The sequence below is a fragment of the Apiospora hydei genome, assembly GCF_038363865.1.
Source record: "Apiospora hydei strain CBS 114990 chromosome Unknown utg000007l_segment0_segment0, whole genome shotgun sequence".
In the NCBI taxonomy this organism is placed as follows: Eukaryota; Fungi; Ascomycota; class Sordariomycetes; order Amphisphaeriales; family Apiosporaceae; genus Apiospora; species Apiospora hydei.
The window spans coordinates 3,156,910-3,175,266 of record NW_027117366.1 but is presented as its reverse complement, the minus strand read 5'-3'; the positions used below and the strand labels follow the sequence as shown (position 1 = coordinate 3,175,266).

The following is an 18,357-nucleotide window of genomic DNA, read 5'->3' as shown; positions in this document are numbered from 1 at the left end:
ACACTGCCCAGGTGTAAAGTACCTAACATCAGGTTGATGTGAGGAACTGTGGACCTCCACGTCGAGCCCCTCCGACAGTTGCTTTTAAGCATCGAGGAAAAGGTACAGCAGCCACAACCTCACCAACACCTGCTTGTAGCAAATCTCTCACGATCCCAAATGCGCACTACAAACAGCCAAAAGAATGCATCAACCCAATCTGCAAAAAGTGCAAAAGAAAGGGTCTTGCCGGGGATCGAACCCGGGACCTCTCGCATGATAGCTTCAGGGTGAACCCTAAGCGAGAATTATACCACTAAACCACAAGACCGAAACCCTTAGAACGACTTTGTTCTTTGTTGGAAAAACCAGCTGTTAATTGTGCCCATATTACGTTGCGGTGAGGGCCTGTTTGGCTGGCTGATCGGAAATTTGGAGTTGCGAAATCCAAGGGTGGGCGACGGGTCTCTCTCGGGCGGGTCGGGGAGTCGGGATCCCCTTTTTTTTGTGTGAGATAGAGAGCCCCCTTTCTCTTTCGTCAGTTCAGGCAGTTAGAGTCAGAGAGTCCCGACCACACTAGAATTCGGTTCGGTATCCTCTCTAGCTCCAGTCTCACCGACAGATTTTAATCAGTGCCCAACCAAGTATGGGGCAACGGACAGTCCTGATCTATTAACGAGTCTCAATGGTGCACAGGATCAGTCGCCAGAATGACTGTCGACTCATTGGACAATTCTCAGCGACCGCATCATTGGCAATTGATAGCATATATAGTGGAGCCTTTTCTTTTATTAGAGGAGTGTGTGTTCGAGACAAGTGACAGGTGAGTGAGTAAAGCAGTATATACATCTTCTTCTTCAAGCCGAGAGTCTATACACTGTCTAGCCTCGTTCATATCTCTACCTAATCGCCTTGCGGCCTGGCAAAGGGTCCTTCCTTCTTCGTGTCGTTCATCCCTGCTAACCCCCTGACGCACGACCCAGGCCCTGCTCTATGCTGATTCCTTTGTCATCATCTTGCTGTCTCGCTTTACCACGTCTTTTCTTTCTCCGACGGGTAGCATAAAAAAGGGGGTATCTAAACACTAAGAAATAGTAGTAGTAGTAGTAGCTATATGCCAGGCAATTGATTCGATCTTGGTTTGTGTGTATGTGTGTGTATGTGATGCTGTGCTGCTTGCTTGCTCGCTTCCTTCCTTCCTTGCGTTGTGTCGAGATTGGGCCGGGGGCTTGTCCGTCGACCTATATGTATGTATGCATAAAAACAGAAAAACGCATTTCCGTCTCATCTTTTCTAGATGAGGGGTATCCAATTGCTGATACATGATGCGACAAAGAGGTAATAAGAGCTCCAAAGAACGGGAAAACTAAAGTGTGTGCCTCATCGATGACCGCAACACTGAATGCAAAGTAGTAACGCCAAGGTCGCCGCCTTATGCTGATATGCTGACCGATATGCTGACCGAATCATGTCCAAACGTAAAAAAAGGGAAAAAGAGAAACAGAAAATGTGCTCCGTATGAGTGGCCTGGTGAGAGCTTCCAGAGCCGTTCCGGATCTTCCAGCCAACAGCCATCCGTTTGGTTGAGAGTCCTGTCTCTTAGGCGCGCTCCATCGGATCGGCATCTGGATTCCATCCTGCCAACCTCGGTGTTATGGGGGCGTTGGGACCCATGGCTTCTTCTTCGAGGTTGATGGTGTCATCCGGGTCAAAGTCGAAGCTGATGCTGGTTTGCGTGGTATCCTCGTCTTCGTCGTCCGGAATTAGCACGCGAGGACCGGGAATCTCAACTTCGCTGGCCTTCACGTTGTACTCCAGCGCTCTTCTGCCCTCTTTGATCAACTCTTCGGTCCAGTCCATACATCGCTTGATGCTCTGGTTGATCTTCTGGGAATCAATCAAGAGCTGTTGGTGCTTGGTCAGGTCGTTTTGAAGTCGTTTTTCATCCTTTCTCCCGTACATTTCGTCCTTCTCCTCCAGCATACTAGCGCTGAGATCCTGATCGTCCTCCTCCGTGTCGTCATCCGTCAGAGAATCCTCCTCTACCGGTTCGTCCGCCGGCTCTTCGCCCTCGCTCAAATCAGATAGCACTTCCTGTTCGTCACCGCCATTCGCCGATCCTGTCTCAGAAGCCGCCTCGGTGGTTTCAACCGGCATCATGGACAGTCGTCCAGCACGAGACAGCCGCTTGAACCGACGCAACTCGGCAGTCTGTTTCCGAAGCTGCCGCTCCAAGGTGCGGTTGATAGCTTCCAGGGAGGCATTGGTAATCTGAAGGTCTTGCACCTTACGCTCGCGCCGGGCATTGGCGACAAGGTCATTCACGGGTTCCGCCTCGTGTGTGGATTTCGTGGGGCTCTGGACACCCGAGTTCGTCTCTGACTTGTCGTCGTCTACCGTGGACATGGATTCGTCGGGGTCTGCAAAGTCCTCGGCAGCCTGTATTATCGAGGCCAACGTCAACGGGGGAGGGTTCAAGGCCGCATCGATCGAAGGCGACGCCGGCCCAGATGAAATCCAGGAGTTTCTCGACGGTTCTCCCTTGACCAAGCTTCCTGATACCATGCTGCTGGAGCGCGAGTGGCTTTTCCGGGATGTAGTGGTACTTGACCGTCGAAGCATTGCCGGAGAGGGCCAAGTTGTGGTGGTGAAGCCGCCTGCGGGCGGTTGGTCGCCAGCGACGGGAGGTTGTTACTTCTGGCTTGCGCCGACGAGGGCTGCTGGCCAGGCTTGCCGGGAGACATCGGTCGTTGGCCTATAGAGATTTCTTGCGAGCCGGGTCTGGGCCTACTCGTCGGTGCAGTCCTTGAGGTCGTCGAAACCATCGAGCCAGGCCGAGACGTACGGCCCGGGTGACTGGTAGGAATCTCGGGCATGCCATTGGCATACATGAACTTGCCGGATAGACTATCCTGCGACGAATTGTGTGTCATGGCAGGTGATGCAGGCGATCCAGGTGGCTGTTGGTGTGCTTTGTTGTCGACAGCACTGCCATTAGCATGGAAGAAAGTCGGGGCTTTAGCCAATACCGGCCTTGACACAGGGGGAGCCTGTTGGTGGTGCTGGGTGCCTTTTGCGTTACTGGCGTAGAAGAACTTGGCGTCGGGGTCATTCTGAGCTGCTTGCCGCGGTTGCCCTCTTGCCTCGGCTGGTATTGAGTTGAACGTGACTTGGGCTCTTTTGGGAAAGTCTCCATGCAAGGGTGAGGACGGAAGACCCAGGCCAGACCGCCCGTCATGATCCCACGTGTCGGAGTTCCGTTCAGGATTCGGGGTACCGTTGGGAGTAGTACTGGTGCTGTCTACCCGATTCTGCCTCTTGCCGGATCGTGGTGTAACATTACTGCTGATGAGAGACGGTACATCGTCATCCGGCTGCGTAGTCGTTCGGCTCGCGCCATTGGCGACGGAGCCGGCAATCGTAGGGCGTGCCTGTGTGCGCGCGAGCGGTGTACGGGCGCTGGCAGAAGCCGGGGCTGCCTGGGGAGCTTTGGAGGCAATTTTGGGCGTCAGGGGCGCCCTGCTGCTCGACCCTCGGGCACCAGTGGCACTGAGTAGGCATGCGTGGTGTGCCATTGCCGTTCGTGCCCGACGATCGGTCGAGGGGCATCCTTCCTGGTTTTGATATGGAAGAATGTTGAGTCATTTGTGGAGCATGTTGATCTCTCGATCTCAGCGCCGGTGTCGTGGTAGCATGCGAAGAGATGGAAGCGCGGGAACTGGTCGAGACGGTCGAGGCTGGCGAGAGGACGACGGCAGGGCTGCTCTCCGGTGCGGGAGGGTCGTCTCGATGGGGCCGAGCTGAGATTCAGGGGCGCGGGTCGATTGGCTTTTGCTTTCGCCGCGGCGGCTGCAGCAGCAAGACGGGGATTTCTGGTGACAGTGGTGGTAATTACGGGAGGTCGTGAAGTTGTAGAAGAGGTCGAGGCTCGTTGTTGACGCTGCGAGTCGGCCGATGGGGCTGGTTGTTTTAGGGCGCCGGGCTTCCTGCTAGTAGTCGTAGTGTTGTTGTTGTTGCTGCTGTTGGCGGCCGTGAGCGTCGAGTTGGAGACGGCAGATTGGCGCGACGATGGGCGGGGCTTGGACGTCAAAGTCGAGGAGGTCGGTGGTGCAGTGGCAATAGGAGCCGACGAGGAGCGGGCAGAGGAGGAGGCGGTCGAGGGGACGATGGTTCGCCTGCTGCTGACAGACCGGAGTTTGGGCTGGGCGAGGCGATTGCTGGAGTCGTCTTCTTTTACGGTCGTGAGTTTGGAGACGTTTGGGTTGAGGGCGCGCATCTTTCTTCCCGGTCGGCCGGCGAGTCGAGTCGAGTCGAAGTCGTCTCAACTCAAGGCCAAACCAAACAGCCCAAAAGAGGTACAAACCAGTAGTAAAGTTGGTGGACGAGTACTTCCGGTTTTGTATGAGCGGGAATGTTGCAGTTGCAGGTGGACTTTGGCTGCTTCTCCAAAAGGGTTTCTGGGCTGGAGCTTAGCGGGGGCAGTCCCTGAATCTGGCAAGGCGGCCTGTCACTGAGATTGACATGACCCGAAATTAATAAATAGGATAGAATAGTATTAGAATTATCGATCAATCTTGCTGCCTGTACGAGCGAGAGAGATCAGGAGTTAGAGATGGCCTCAAAAAAATAAAACCACACGACAATTGATCAATCGGTGTGTGTGTGTGTATATGTACTGCATCTAGGTATGGATGTATGCGTAATGGTAAATGGAGGTGTGTCGGTTAGACCTTGGACGGACGGATTGATCCAAGACAGCCAGTGTTCCTCCAGGCCGGTAAACAACCAGCCCAATCCCAAACAACCAGCACGCCATCCTGGACTGGCCGTTATGCCCATGTCTTATTTTTAGTCACCGCCAATACCGCTGCGCAGCGGTTTCGCAGGCAGGCTGGTGCACCGAGATTTGTTTATTCATGCGTATTTCACATATCAGATTTTGTGCTGGCTGGCTGGCTGGCTGTCCCCCGCAGTCTGGGAAATCCCAGCACAGGGAAGAGAATGCGGGAGCGAGTGATCGATGGGGGGGGATGGTCGCCTAGCGCAGCATATGCAGGTTCTCGGGTCTCGATATGGGATGGTTCTCGTGCCATTCCTCGCTTTGGGGCCATAAGAAGATGGGATATAGGCCCGGCCCGAAAATCTCCAAGCAGGCACCGCGAACTCTGCTGAACAAAATCAGCCTCTGTGCACTTGCATCTTCGGTACTACAGATGGATAGATGCATGTTCCTACCCGAGACGCTGGCACCTGTAAAAACGCAAGCACTGGAAGGGTTGGAGGTTTGCTCATTCGTTCGTAATCGTACCTAATGAGGGTCATTTGATGGGTGGCCCGACGAACACATTAACTCGCTGCTAGTCAGCCCGACCGGTCTTCGATATAGATGTCAGTAGCACTACTGGTAGGTACAATGTAGTGCAGGTTCATGCATGTCTGGCATTGCTGCCATTTCCATATCAATTGTAAATTAATTCAGCTGCTATGAGCACATACATGATGTAGGTAAGGTAAGCAGTGATTACTGGCTCTGTACAACGAACAGGCTGAATTTCTTATTCCTTATTTCCCAGGCCTAACCCTGCGACTGGCAAAGGGCGCTAAATCGCAGATACCGACTTCCGCCGGTCGCAATCATTCGAGAGTGGGGAGACAAATTCCCATCCCAAGCCCTTTTTGGCCCTGCAAAAAGTACAAGCCTTGCAAGCATGTGCACCCATGCATAATTCCTTCGGTTATCGACGTTGAAGGCAAAGGAAGAACCACCACACTGCAACGGCGACAATGGCTCTCGTTGGCCTCTCCCTCGTCCTGGCGTCCGTCGTCTGGGTCGCATTCAGCAGGCCTCCATTTCTCCAGAGGTGGCTCGCTAGCCTCTGGGCCTCCTCCTCCGCCTCCCCCGTCCTCCTCCGCAGATCGACCAGCCCTCCCCGCGAGATGAGGATCATGCGCCCCGCGGCGCTGGTCAAGAAAAGGAAGGTGGTGAAGATGTCAAGTCGCCAGTGACCATTACTACCACTTCCGCCGACGATGAGACAGCCACGCCACCTGGCTCGTCCGCCGGCGCGACCACACGGAAAGCAGTGAACCCAACACCGGCGCCGCCGACAGTCGAGGAGCCTTCCTCTTCGCAAACGACACCGAAAGCAGCCCCCTCGCAGCGCACACCCAATGGCAGCGTCCCATCCTTCTCGCTCTCCCCTACGCCCTCATCGAACTCATCCGCGCCGAAACTCGTCGCACCCCCAGCCTCAGCCGCCGCCGTCGCGCGCAGCAATGCCGCCTCCATGCCACCCCCGGCACCGCCAACCTTCTCAGCCCCCGTGATCCCTGATCCCTCCTTCTCCTCGCCCGCGACCTCCGCCTCCTCCATGATGCCGCCGCCCCCGCGCCCGCCGACCCTGAACAACCTCAACCCCGCCGCGACCTCCCGCGCCGCCAACCTCTCGGCCCCCAACAGCTTCGCCCGCTCCGCGCGCCAACCCGGCACCTCGACCCTCGCCCCGCCGCCCACGCACAGCAGCAAGCCCGCGAAGCCCTCGCGCAAAGTGATGCTCGAGCCCGGCCACTCGCCCCTGGACTGGGCGCGCCTAGCCCAGTCCCCGACGTCCGACCTACGAAACCTGCCGGCCGGCACCCCTACCTGAAAGTGACCCCGTCCCAGCTCAAGACCATGACGGGCCGGCGCGGCAAGGACGCCTGGACCGCCCTCGGCGGCCGCGTCTACAATATCACGCCCTACGTCGCCTTCCACCCGGGCGGCGGCCCCGAGCTGCTGCGCGCCGCCGGCCGCGACGGCACCCGGCTCTTTGGTGAGATCCACCCCTGGGTCAACTACGAGGGCATGCTGGCGAGCTGCATGATCGGCATGCTGGTCGAGGAGGGCGAGGAGAAGAAGAGCGAGATGGACGACATGGACTGAGTACTTAGTGAGCATCGGAGGGGGAGGCAAAGAGAAAAGGCGCAAGCCACCTACCTACCTGCACTTGCATGCGGCACTTGCAATGCTGGAGAAGTGGATTGTCCCGTCGCCTTGTGCGGTAACGTGCAAAGTGTCGGTACATTCCGCGCAAGGTTCATGGCCACAGCGGAGCATCCTATGTGTTCAGGAGGCCATATGGTCCCAATTGGATGACTCGCTATCAGCGCCTAGTGGCCTTGAGAGCATCTTCCTCCCGTGGCCTAGGCAAGGCATATGTTGGGGGTTCAATCCTGAGGTAGCTAGCGTTAGGTTTTACCTACAGCGATACATAGCGGATTTTGTATTTTGGATCATGGTTATTTATAGAAGGGGCATAAGCATATGCATTGGCATTGCATCGTTATTGGGAGATAAGGAAGCTACCGCACTATTATAGACGCATAGATACCCATCGGCAATCTAGTTTTGATACAGCAGAGTTTATGTTTGCTCGTTCGTCTTTTCCCATGTATCCCGTAAATAAATCATCGCTTCCGGAACCGGAACCGCAGCTCGTCCTCGCTCTCGTCGTCCTCATCGCTGGCCGGGACAGCAGCTGTTTTTGACCGCTTGGCAGGCTGCTCCTTCGGAGGCGGCGCGGCCGCTGGACGCTTCGTCGAAGCGCATATCGAGGACTGGGTGGTCCGCAGGGACCTTTGTGACGGCTGCTCCGAGCTCGTCTTCTGCGTCGCCGCGCCTCTCGTGCTCCTGCTCCGCGATGAGGTGGAAAAGACGATATCGTCGTCTTCGTCGTCCTCATCCACCATAACATCAGCGGAATCTGCCTCGGCCTCTGCTCCCCTTCCGCTTCCGCTTCCGCTTCCGCTTCTACGTCCTAGCGGAGGTGGCGTAGGGCTAACCGTGTTGTTACGCCTCGTGCTCTGGGTCTCTCTGAACGTGGTCATCGTGTTCATGTTGCTGTTCTGGCTTCGCCTCTCTCTTTCTTTCTCCCTCCGCCTTTGCGTGTCGTTGTCTTCGAGCCAGTAATTGTCTCCGATACCGGCCGTCTTGGCCTTCACCTCGTCACATCCGACGATGATGCGTTGCGGTGGCCGGGCAGCGCCAACGGCACCTTTCGGCTGGAACCGCTTGTAGTTTCTCAGCCCGTTCCAGCGGGGGTCCCATCGCCCGTCTGCGATGTCCTGGTCTCTTGATCGCACGAGCGGTGCTGCTTGTCGAAGCTCCATTGGCTCCTCAATCTGTAGACGACGGATCTCCGCCAGGTCCAAATCCTCGGGCGCCAGCTTCAACTCTGCGCGCTCAGCAGCTGCGCGGGCGTCCTCTTCTTCGCGGTGCTTGCTGGCCAGTTCAAGGATGTCAATCTCTTGAACCTTCTTGGCAGTCCTCGAAAATACTTTGCTCTTCGCTGCAGGTTGCTCAGTTGTAGTCTTCGCGTTCTGGTTTGGTCGTGGTGCGGGATCCTCGCCGGCCTCTAGGCGACGGCGCTTCAACTGTGCAGCGGCGGGCGCATATTCTTCCATTGGGTCCATCGGAGGCGCTGGCCGTTTACGTTGAGAGCGCAGGGGCATTGATGCCGGTTGCTCTGTCTCATCAATTGGCACCTCTTGGGTTACGAATAGACCCTCTTGTGATTCCGCGGCACTTGCTGGGACGGGAATTGACGCAGTTGTGGTATCGGCGACACTGTCCTGCATCTCGTCATCACTGGAGTCATCTTTGACAAAGCCTTTGAAGCGGCTGGTAACCGCACGGACGGGTCGTCTGCGCGTCATGCTTAGCTGTGAACCGGAGCCAGATCCTTCAGCCTCGGCATCCGTGGGAGCTTGAGAAGTTGGTCGACTCTGCACAGCTGGCTGTTGAGGTGGTGGTTGTGGCTTTGGCGCAGCAACATCAGGGGGACGCCTTAGAACGTTGGCATCACTGCCTAATATTGCATCGAGAAATTCCTTCTGGTCAATCATGCGATAATCCAACTCCACCGCAACGGCTGCCTGAAACTCGGAGTACCATTGCTGTATGTCGTCGCTTGTCGGAGTAAGTGGTAGGAATTTGACGACCACTGCGCCTCTACCCTCGTTGCCACTATCCCCTGCCCCCTTTTCGCCTGCAAGACCCCTGACACGTCGCAAAAAGTCATCGGGTGTTGTTTCGTGCGGGATCACATCTTCAAACAGAGCCTTGCCTTTGCCATTGGTTATAGGACCAAGCAGGCTGTCGTACTGGCCTCGGTCGTAGAAGAGGAACGTGTACCCTTCAAATAGTTCAGCCCTCGCCGAGCTTGGCGCAAATGCCTGAGGGGGTCTGGAGGTTGGTTCGTTGCCGGCGGCGGGCAAATGCTGCATAGCAACAGGCCAATTGCCGTCAAAGTCGGACTCTAAGATACTCCTGTCTACACCATCCTCGGATCGTTCGGGGCTCGCAGCGGCGACGATGGCGTCGGGGAATGTGTAATCGACAATATGCCGGCCGTTGATGAGTGCTTGTAGCCCCTTTGACGTATTGCGCTTTCTCGACACGACGTGAGTAGTCTGGCGGACGTCGTACTCGGAGATGAACTTGATGTCGAGCTGTTCCAGGTTCTGCCGCAGCTTTCCCAGGGGGTCGTCTTGAAGTTGCTTCTTGGTGAACGAATAGCTCAGGACGACTGGGAACCAGGTGATTTTGAACTTGTAGGGGTAGCTCCCCATCTGCAGTATGTTGCTGTCTTGGTTGATGACATGGGTTTCGCCCTTGATCTTGTGTTCGTTGATCGTAGTACCTAGTTTGGAGCAGAGGTCCTCGACGGTAACCTTGGAGCGGCTGGACAATGATTGCTGGAACCGAGACAGGTATATTAGCTCAAGTCTGGTGCAGATTGAATAATTTAGGCCTTACCGAGTCGCCCTCCTTGACAGGATCAACCTGGATAGTGACATGTTTCCTTGACACCGTGTTGGCTCTTGGTCCCTTGATCGCGAGTTGTCCGGCTTTCTGGTCGTTAGCATAGGTATAGATGCTGGGTTCGCACGTTTGGTCCGGGGCAATCTGGCAATCTTACGTTCTGCGACGGTGCGGCCAAAAAGGTAGCGTTTGCCTGGTCTGAGCCAGAGTCGCTTGCCTGCATCGAGTCAGTCAGCTGCGTACGTTCGTACAACCCATGTGTAATCGTGACAAAGGAATGGGTCCCGTACCCTCCAAGGCCTCGCCTTCGTTCTCCAGCAGCCACATGGCGATGGTACTCTTTGGTCTCCTTGATGCGCGCGCACCGTTCGCGTCGGTCGCGTCAGGCAAGGTTAATTGAGAGAAGATGACGTTGGGGCCATTAAAAGCGGGGAGTGCACTCGCAGCTCCAGGGGGTCGAGCCTCTGACCGAAGGCCTGAGGATCGCGCGCTCAGGTCGCCTGAGCACGTGATGCACCCACCCCCAGACGCTGCAGATCCCCAAAGCAATTGTTTGGCTGGTTCGTTTCGTTGACGACAGACTGCTTATTTCAATCTCAATTTCAATCGGCCCAGTGATTATATGATTACATACATCAATGCATGTACTTAGTGTTGCAGTCGCTATGATGTGATTTCAAATACATGAAAACATCCGACATGGAAGTTTATGATGCGAAGTTGTGGTTCTTTCCTCACTCACGATGTCACGTACAATATGCCTTCCCCACGTTTTTCCCTCTCCACGACCTATCTCCATTTCTTCAGCGTACAAATTTGACGACACGATACAGATTTTCGAGCATATTTCAGTTGCTAGCGAGCATAACATAAGTGTATGTAGGTATATATGGCGACTTCTTCCGTTATACTGTCCATGAACTATCTTAGTTCCTTGAAAATTGAATTAGTAGATATCAAAGCGTGTCGCCAGGCACGATCTAAGTAACTAGGATCGAGCGGAGTGAATTTAAATATTACTTCCGGTGGTTCGAAGTACGCTCTATTCGGCTTACACTTCGATCATTCATGTGGTATACACAGTGGCCGAAGTGCCAATGCCGCTATGGCTGCTAACCAAGAGCCGGGCCTGCAAATGCTGCAGCTTCCCTCGAGTAAGAGGAACAATCTGCATCCTTGGTCGTTCTTTCCGTCCTGTGTAAGCTGAACTAAGTGAGGCATATCATGGTGACGGCTCTCAAGTGCTGCAATGCACAGTTGAGGTCTAGCAAGCTATCATTGCCATATCACCCTTTCCGAGCACTGGATGTTATCACGAAACACTCGAAAGTCTTCTTCTGGAGTATAGTTCCAACCCCAAGTGTTTGGTTCTTCCACTTGCCACTGTACTCCGGCGGCTTCGACTCTACACTTCCAGCTGGTATATAGCATCCTTTCAGTTCGTCCAAGATGGAAACACCTCACAAAACCGAAACAGCAACTCCTCGCGACTTTATTCTTCGCCCAAGCAACTCTTCCGCAACGGCTACGGCACCTACCTAGGAAGATTCAGGCGCTGCTCCTGCAAGCACCGAGGCCTTGGGCGCCTCTCCTATCAAACGTCATGGTCCCAGCACAGCGACCCCCTCCTCTGAGGATGGCAAGGCCGGTGACGCTGGCCAGATGACCGTCGCGTGTTTCGAAGCGATGCTGAAGCCGGCCGCTGAGCTCACCTATCGTAGCAAGCAAGGTATGAAGGACACGGACTCATACTGAGAGCCGCCATTTCCTCCTTTTCTCTGGCCTCTACTCATCCTGAGGCCCCAGGGTATGCATGGAAGTCTGATCCGCCCCAGGCAAACCAAGGTCAACAACCTACGGCCATCCCAAACCCCAGAATGAAAAAGGGCAACGAGGGTGATACCAAACCCGACATCCACACGGGAAGCGGAGAGGAGAACACGGCCGCCTCGCCTCGCAAGAAACTCCCCACTCTCGAAGAACTTCGCAAACGCAGTGCGTCAAAACCAGGTGCGGCCGGGGTTTCAAGCGCCGAGCACTGAGTAAGTATCAAGATGGAGACCTAAGAAGTGGACGGAAGTAAGGTTCAGAACAGAAGCAATATTGAGCAGAATTGCGTGAACGCAGCTGTGGCCAGGTACATACCTACCTAGACAATAATTTCACTTTTTGTTTGGGTGGTTAGTCCGTAGTCTTGTAAGCATAAACTTACAGGCTGTTGTGTCTACCTAGGTAGGTACAAAAAAAAAGGAGTAAGTCGTCAGCCCACGGCGATGCCATAGAATGCAAAAGAGCGGTTTTCCCTCTGGTAGGAAATGTTGGGATCCCCAACACGGCCAATATTTTTGTGTATTCCACGTAACCGCTCACTCATCACTGGCTAGACAGAGCAATATATACGCGGCCTGCATACGTATAGTAGCATCGCAGCGCGTCGTCCCGTACGAGATGACGGCGAATCTCAGGCTATGTCGGGCGTGATGAACAGATAATCTGGACGTTGGGTAGCATCGTATATCTGATCTCATGCGATCTACGCATGAGTTTCCTTATCGCACGACACGGCCCTTTGCTTTTCTTAGTGCATTATACGGGTGGATGGGGGTTGGCTGCGCTGTCTCGGAGCTATCCACACCTCCTTGACGGGCGGACTCTGGATAATAATGCCCACCAATGTACGTGTACGAAAGTTTTGCGTGGTCCGATGTGTCCGGTACTAGGTAGCATCACTATCCATTCACTGGGAGGAAAGAGAAATGTATATATGTAAAGAAGAGTCGGCTTCAATTGACCGAATATTACAACACCTGAACGCTCGCTATGCTAACTTGAACAACCCAAGACTTCCTTTTCCTTCTTCCCTCGTCAGAACACGTCAGAACTCGTCAGAATACTTCCATCCTACCCTAAACGCCACGGTTTATGCTTATATACACAGGATTTTGTATGTTTCTTTTCTTTCAGGGTATCATTATCGGATGTGGTTGGTTGGTTGAGGGTTTGGGGGCTTAGACCTCAGAGTGGTGAGTCTCGGCGCCCGAGTTGTGGCCGCTCTCCTCGTGAGCAGAGCCCTTGACGCCCTCGGGGACCTGGCTACCGTCCCACTTGGCAGAGGTGATGGGGTTGACGTGCAGCAAGTGCATGGTGTCAATCTCCTCCAAGCTGCGGTCCTTGGTCTCGACCACGAAGAAGAAGACGAAGATGACCAGGGCCACACAGCATCCGGCGAAGACTAGACCGTACCAGTAGTTGATGGAATCGGTGATGAATCGGGTGAAGAAGGAGATCACTGAGAGGCAAAGAATTAGCAATTGTTCAAATGAGTGGTTGAGAGGATACGGGGTAGCTTACTGAAGTTCCAGAACCAGTTGCTCATGGTGGCAAGAGCCATGCAAGGGGCACGGTACTTGGCAGGGTACAGCTCAGCAACGACGGCCCAGACAAGAGGTCCCCAGGTGATGGCGAAGGCGGCGATGGCAAGGCAGGAGAAGACGATGAGGGCAGAGCCAGCGCCAGGGGTGAGGGAGGGGTCGTGGGGGTCGAGGGAGTACGTTCCGACAAAGGCGTAGATGAAGAAGCAGATGGCCATCCAGGCGGCGCCGACCATCAGAGCAGGGCGGCGACCGGACTTCTGAATGACCCAGAGACCGAAGATGGTGCAGACGACGTTGACGGTACCGAGAATGATCTGGGTGACGTAGGGATCCTTAAGACCAGTAGCGGAGAAGATGGTCACTCCGTAGTAGAAGAAGAAGTTGGCACCGGTAAGCTGCTGACCAGCCTGGAGAATCACACCAACAACAGTACGGTAGGCCATACGGGGACCGGTGAAGGCCTCATACCACTTAGTATCGGCACCAGCCTTCTCCTCGTCGAGCTTGACACGGATCTGGGTGATCTGGTCGCTGACAGACTTGTCGTCGGGGGCGACACCAGCGAGGCGAGCGATGGTGGCACGAGCCTCTTCCTCTCGGCCGGCACGGTAGGCGAAACGGGGAGACTCGGGCAGGAACATGATACCAACACCGAGGACGAGGGCCCAGGCGAAACCAATGCCGTTGGTGATTCTCCAGGCGGCGCTGCCTTCGTCGTTGAGGTTCTTGTGGGTGCCCCAGTTGACCATGTTGGAGGCCCAGATACCGAGGGTGATGAACAGCTGGTAGGTCGAGACCAGGACACCACGGATGATGGCCGGGGAAGACTCGGACTGGTACATGGGGACGACGACACTGAGGGCACCAATCGACATACCGGTGACGAGACGACCGATAGCGAATTGGAACCAAGCAGTCTGGGAAGAGATCTCGATGACGATACCGACACACGACCAGAGAGCAGAGACAGAGATGGCAAGGCGACGACCCAGGGAATCGGCAATCTTTCCGGCAATCAGGGCACCGATCATGCAGCCGACGGGCAACAGACCGGTGATGGTTCCCTGGCGGGCAGCGCTGAAGGTATATTCTCCGTTGGACTGGAGTTCACCGAACCGGCGACCGAAATCGTGCATCTGGAAGAAACCAGAAATCTGACCACTGTAGACATTTTTGTTAGTATGTGATATCGCTTGCTTGGTGGTGATAGGGTTGAGCTGGCGAGTGCGTACCTGACATATCCGAACATAAAACCACCGATACTGGCGACGGCACCCAGGAAGACGGCGATGAAGGTGACCTTCTGGGTAGCAGCCGGGTTGCTGTGGGCGGTGCTGGACCCGGCGACGGGAGCCTTTTCGCCATGACTGGCGTTTTTCTTGAGGAATGGCATCTTTCTTGCCTTGACTCTGGAAGAGTGTATTACTAGTGAAGCTGGAGTAACAAAGCCACTGTGGTGGATAGAGCTGATGGGATAGGCGTCTCTGGAGAAGGAGGAGTTTGGGGATATATAAAGAAATCGTGGGAGAAGTGGTCACCCCACAAAACCTTCATTCCCCATGGTACCTCCCGAGGAGTCGGGCAGACCTGGCGAGGTCGAAAGACTCTGGAAGTTTTCGCATCGTGAGCAGGTTTCCGTCTACGCCCGCAATTTCCATGGTGAGACCCGCGTTCTCCCCACGCGACTCGCGAGGAGCAGCGCCGAGCCCCAGGGTAAATCTCCGTTGAGGGTGTGGTCCGCCATGCCCACAGTGTACAGAGTATACAACAGGTACAGCAGATACATGCAAGACAGGAACAGGTCTGGAGGGAAAAATAGGGAGCCATCGGAAACTCTTGGCCCCACCGCGATTTATGGGGCCTGGGTGGTTATGTCGTGCGATCGTAGACTTACGATCAGGCGGCTCTCTGGCCTGCTCTGGGCACCATGGGCGGGCGCCAGCGAGAGTCAGCGGCCTGGCCGGAGTGTCCGGATCGCTGCAAAAGCGTCGTCACAGAGGGTCCCCACCGGCAACCGGCGACCGGTACTGCCATTCTTGGCAGCGATAGTGGCAACGGCACCTGCACTTGCACCTGCGTCTGGCACCGGGCGCTGGAGACGCGGTTGGGCCTGATGACGGCATTATCTCGAATCTGCAATTGCTGGCCGCCGTGTGCTCTGGCTGGTAGATCTCTGTGTGACGACGGTATCGTCGAGTGGCTCGTCCCAGTTATCCTCGCTCAATCGAGATACAAAGGAGCCATTCGAGTCGAGGCATGAGCACGTACGATAATTTCGGCGGCATTTGGGTGAGGGTTTGACCGATGAGGTGGATTGTGCGAGGCACTCAATCAGGTCGATGTACCCAGAATTCCCAGAATGCATGTTAGCCGCGCCGAGCAAAAAACCGAGGTCGGTCCTGTTATGGGGCTCAATGCGGCTCTCCTGCCAGAGAAACTTTTTTTCTCCCTTCTGCTCATCACACTTTTTCCCGTCGCGCGGCTTTTCGCACGAGTCCCGACAATTATGAGCATTTGTTTTGCATTCCCTTGCATAAAATCAGAGTTTTACTGCGCAAATCCACGCTTTGACGTCATTCCCGTCAATCCCAAACCCTCTACGACGTTGAAACCCGTGGTTTTGCCTCCCTCAGATGCAACTAGAACCAAGGCACACGCTCCATGGCAATGGAAGAGCCGATTAGCCCGCGTTACTAAGCAGGTTGGCCCTGAAATGGGCGCTGGCCAGCAAGCCAGATGAAACCGTGCCAGCGTTCAGTGCTTTTTCGGCCACCTGCCAAGTATGCAGGCAAAGTGCGCATAGCAGATCAATCCCTAATGTGGCCGACGGCGCAGTTCATTCAAATGAAGTGAGTACATTGCCTACCGACCACCGTAGCAGCAAATACCACGAGGTAATGTACAATTCCGCCCCAAATAATTGATTGGAAACAGAAGAATGTACATTGATCGTCTCCAGATTTGCGGAGCTGGCCTCGCTTCCACGGTTGCACGTTGGTGTACATGTATCTGGCCAACATCCTCCAGTGCTCCACGGCGACTCCATTCGTAATCGGCCAGATTTTCCCCAAACTTGTTGTTTCGAGCCCGGAATACAACGAGGAGAGTGTGCAGGTCGCTTACCCACCTCTCCTCAGCGTCACCCCAGAATAACTTCTTTGGAGACGCTCTGGCTGATCTGGCTGCCTGCTATTCGCTGCGTGAAACAATCCAGCGTAGCATCTATGTGCGCCTTCGGACCGCCTGAGGTTATCCCGAAGTTGTGTCGCTGTCACGCCGGAGATAGAGAGCATACTGTACGGAACCTAGAGAACTCACCTTGAGACATCGTCACTGTGAAACTCTATGCCATCACCCGACCTCAAAACAGCGGGCGGCATCTCTCCTCTCCTTCATGCATGCCCACGGCCAAGACCACGGAGCTGAGCTGAATGTTACGATGCCTCGTCGGACCGCCGAAAATGTCGGTCCATTCTCCGTACGATCATGACTAAAGCCCGGTCTGCTCCATGCGGTTCTCGATTCCCATCGACTCGCCCGGCCACCCCCTTTCACAACCCTCGTGACCGTTGTGCATGAGACACCAACCTCGGGGAAGCCATATCATCCGAGCAGTTGGTAACTTCACGCACCATTGCCGTATGATCTGTCCTACCATTGCCAATAGCTGAACGACGGCCCCTTGTTTTCTAGAACATCTATAGCTCGGCTGCTATTGCACTCAAGGCGGGCACGTGAAGGGCACACTCCGCCCCCAGTCATTTAGCTCCCCGTCGCTGCTGCTCCCCGGGCATACTGCTGACTGCTCCACCACGCAGCAGCTCGTGTGGAGGAGGTTCACAGGTACACTGGGGCAAGCCTGCATTGTTATTCACGGCCGTATTACTCATCTCCTAGACCCGACTTATTATTATGCAAGCAAGCCATCCCCAGAGATGCACAAGCCAACTGACAAACTCCCCGGTGGTAGGCAATTTTACAAACCCATTTTGACCCAAAACAACATGAGCACGCTGCCACGATCGCGTGCTTGCTGTGAACCTTTCCTTGCGACCTACCGGTCTTCACCCACACGCACACAGCACACAGTCCAATGCAATCTGGCAGCAAGAGGCCTCGGGTGGTGCAAGCTTTTCAGATTTCTAAGATCCGGAAGAGATCTCGCTGCCTCCTATTTGTGGCACTGAGTGTGCTGGCGGCATTGACCTCTTGACTTTTGTTCATTTTATTCCGCCCTCTACCACATAAAAGGGCACACGCGCACTCCACTTGCCGGTTACGAGAGACATTCGCAGCAAGGTCTACGTACTCCAACGATCGCGTTGGGCCGGCCTAGTCAACAAAATTGAGAGAGCCACTCGCCAAGAACGCAGGACAAAAAGAAATACGACTTGTTAACCTGTTAGTGCCGGATGCCGGGGCTAGTTTCTATCCAGAGTGGAAAATCAGAAGATTGGATTTTACATAAGAACTTCCAAACATCTAATCGTCCAACACAACGTCCCAAATTTGAACACGGTGAGGAGGGTTGCTCGGTGGAACAAGATGATGTAACAGATGACAGGCGAAAAATTCACCGCTCACAAGATTTGCAGAAGCGCCCGGCACGCACAATGATGTCCAAACTGTCTATCCCTTCCCCATAAGTTCGATGTAGGGGCGCTTCTGCTTCTCCGCGCCCCCGGCGCCGACTACTGGCCGTTGGGTTTCGACTCCGCGCTGCGCGCCTGCGATCAAATCCCGCGACTCTCCTTGCTCTGCGAGCCTGACGATCAAAGGCCCTTTCACCATGCGGACCGAAGTCCATCCCCGTTGTCCCAACCCACGCGACAGCACGGTCTTGCACAGACATTGGATCCCGTGCAGTTGGTTGATAATATTGTCGGGCTGCCCCCGACGTTGTCGCCGTCGTCTTCGCTGATGACGTCGATTTTGGGGCTTTCTGCTGCTGCTCTCGGCGGCGGACAAAAGGCGTTGGCGGCGATCTTGCGCGCGCGCGAGGAAAGATCTACAGCAGCTCAGCTGTCGGGTGACGCTCGGACTGGTTCATGAGGCACCTGTTCCTGTCGTTCAGCCGCTTGAATATCCTCTCGGGCGCGTCCCGCTCCGCGACGTTGACCACGTTGTGCAACTCCCTGGTAACGCAGGTTACACGAGGTTTCGCTTTCGTGCCGCACTCGTCCACCGTGTGCCTCCAGCTTG

The 18,357-nt window shown here is 55.0% G+C and overlaps 7 protein-coding genes across 7 annotated transcripts; 4 read left to right on the top strand and 3 right to left on the bottom strand.

Moving 5' to 3' along the window:
* Positions 1–1,578: 1,578 nt before the first annotated feature.
* Positions 1,579–4,255, bottom strand: PG997_010105 (uncharacterized protein; the record flags this gene model as incomplete). The annotated part of the gene is made up of 4 exons (XM_066814420.1): positions 1,579–2,636; positions 2,675–2,734; positions 2,825–3,458; positions 3,521–4,255. 4 exons carry the CDS (start codon positions 4,253–4,255, stop codon positions 1,579–1,581), a joined length of 2,487 nt encoding a protein of 828 aa, XP_066666382.1.
* A 1,508-nt stretch (positions 4,256–5,763) lies between these two features.
* On the top strand, positions 5,764–6,626 carry PG997_010104 (uncharacterized protein; the record flags this gene model as incomplete). The annotated part of the gene is made up of 2 exons (XM_066814419.1): positions 5,764–5,808; positions 5,853–6,626. The coding sequence occupies 2 exons, from the start codon at positions 5,764–5,766 to the stop codon at positions 6,624–6,626; spliced, it is 819 nt and encodes a 272-aa protein (XP_066666381.1).
* A 26-nt stretch (positions 6,627–6,652) lies between these two features.
* Positions 6,653–6,901, top strand: PG997_010103 (cytochrome b5-like heme/steroid binding domain-containing protein; the record flags this gene model as incomplete). The annotated part of the gene is made up of 1 exon (XM_066814418.1): positions 6,653–6,901. One exon carries the CDS (start codon positions 6,653–6,655, stop codon positions 6,899–6,901), a length of 249 nt encoding a protein of 82 aa, XP_066666380.1.
* A 524-nt stretch (positions 6,902–7,425) lies between these two features.
* Positions 7,426–10,108, bottom strand: PG997_010102 (uncharacterized protein; the record flags this gene model as incomplete). Its single annotated transcript, XM_066814417.1, has 4 exons — positions 7,426–9,714; positions 9,776–9,867; positions 9,939–9,998; positions 10,072–10,108. The coding sequence occupies 4 exons, from the start codon at positions 10,106–10,108 to the stop codon at positions 7,426–7,428; spliced, it is 2,478 nt and encodes an 825-aa protein (XP_066666379.1).
* A 416-nt stretch (positions 10,109–10,524) lies between these two features.
* On the top strand, positions 10,525–11,823 carry PG997_010101 (uncharacterized protein; the record flags this gene model as incomplete). The annotated part of the gene is made up of 3 exons (XM_066814416.1): positions 10,525–10,656; positions 11,324–11,510; positions 11,588–11,823. The coding sequence occupies 3 exons, from the start codon at positions 10,525–10,527 to the stop codon at positions 11,821–11,823; spliced, it is 555 nt and encodes a 184-aa protein (XP_066666378.1).
* A 966-nt stretch (positions 11,824–12,789) lies between these two features.
* PG997_010100 (hexose transporter-like protein) lies at positions 12,790–14,548 on the bottom strand (the record flags this gene model as incomplete). The annotated part of the gene is made up of 3 exons (XM_066814415.1): positions 12,790–13,070; positions 13,133–14,316; positions 14,388–14,548. The coding sequence occupies 3 exons, from the start codon at positions 14,546–14,548 to the stop codon at positions 12,790–12,792; spliced, it is 1,626 nt and encodes a 541-aa protein (XP_066666377.1).
* Positions 14,549–15,082: 534 nt separating this feature from the next.
* On the top strand, positions 15,083–15,415 carry PG997_010099 (uncharacterized protein; the record flags this gene model as incomplete). Its single annotated transcript, XM_066814414.1, has 1 exon — positions 15,083–15,415. The coding sequence occupies one exon, from the start codon at positions 15,083–15,085 to the stop codon at positions 15,413–15,415; it is 333 nt and encodes a 110-aa protein (XP_066666376.1).
* Positions 15,416–18,357: the final 2,942 nt, after the last annotated feature.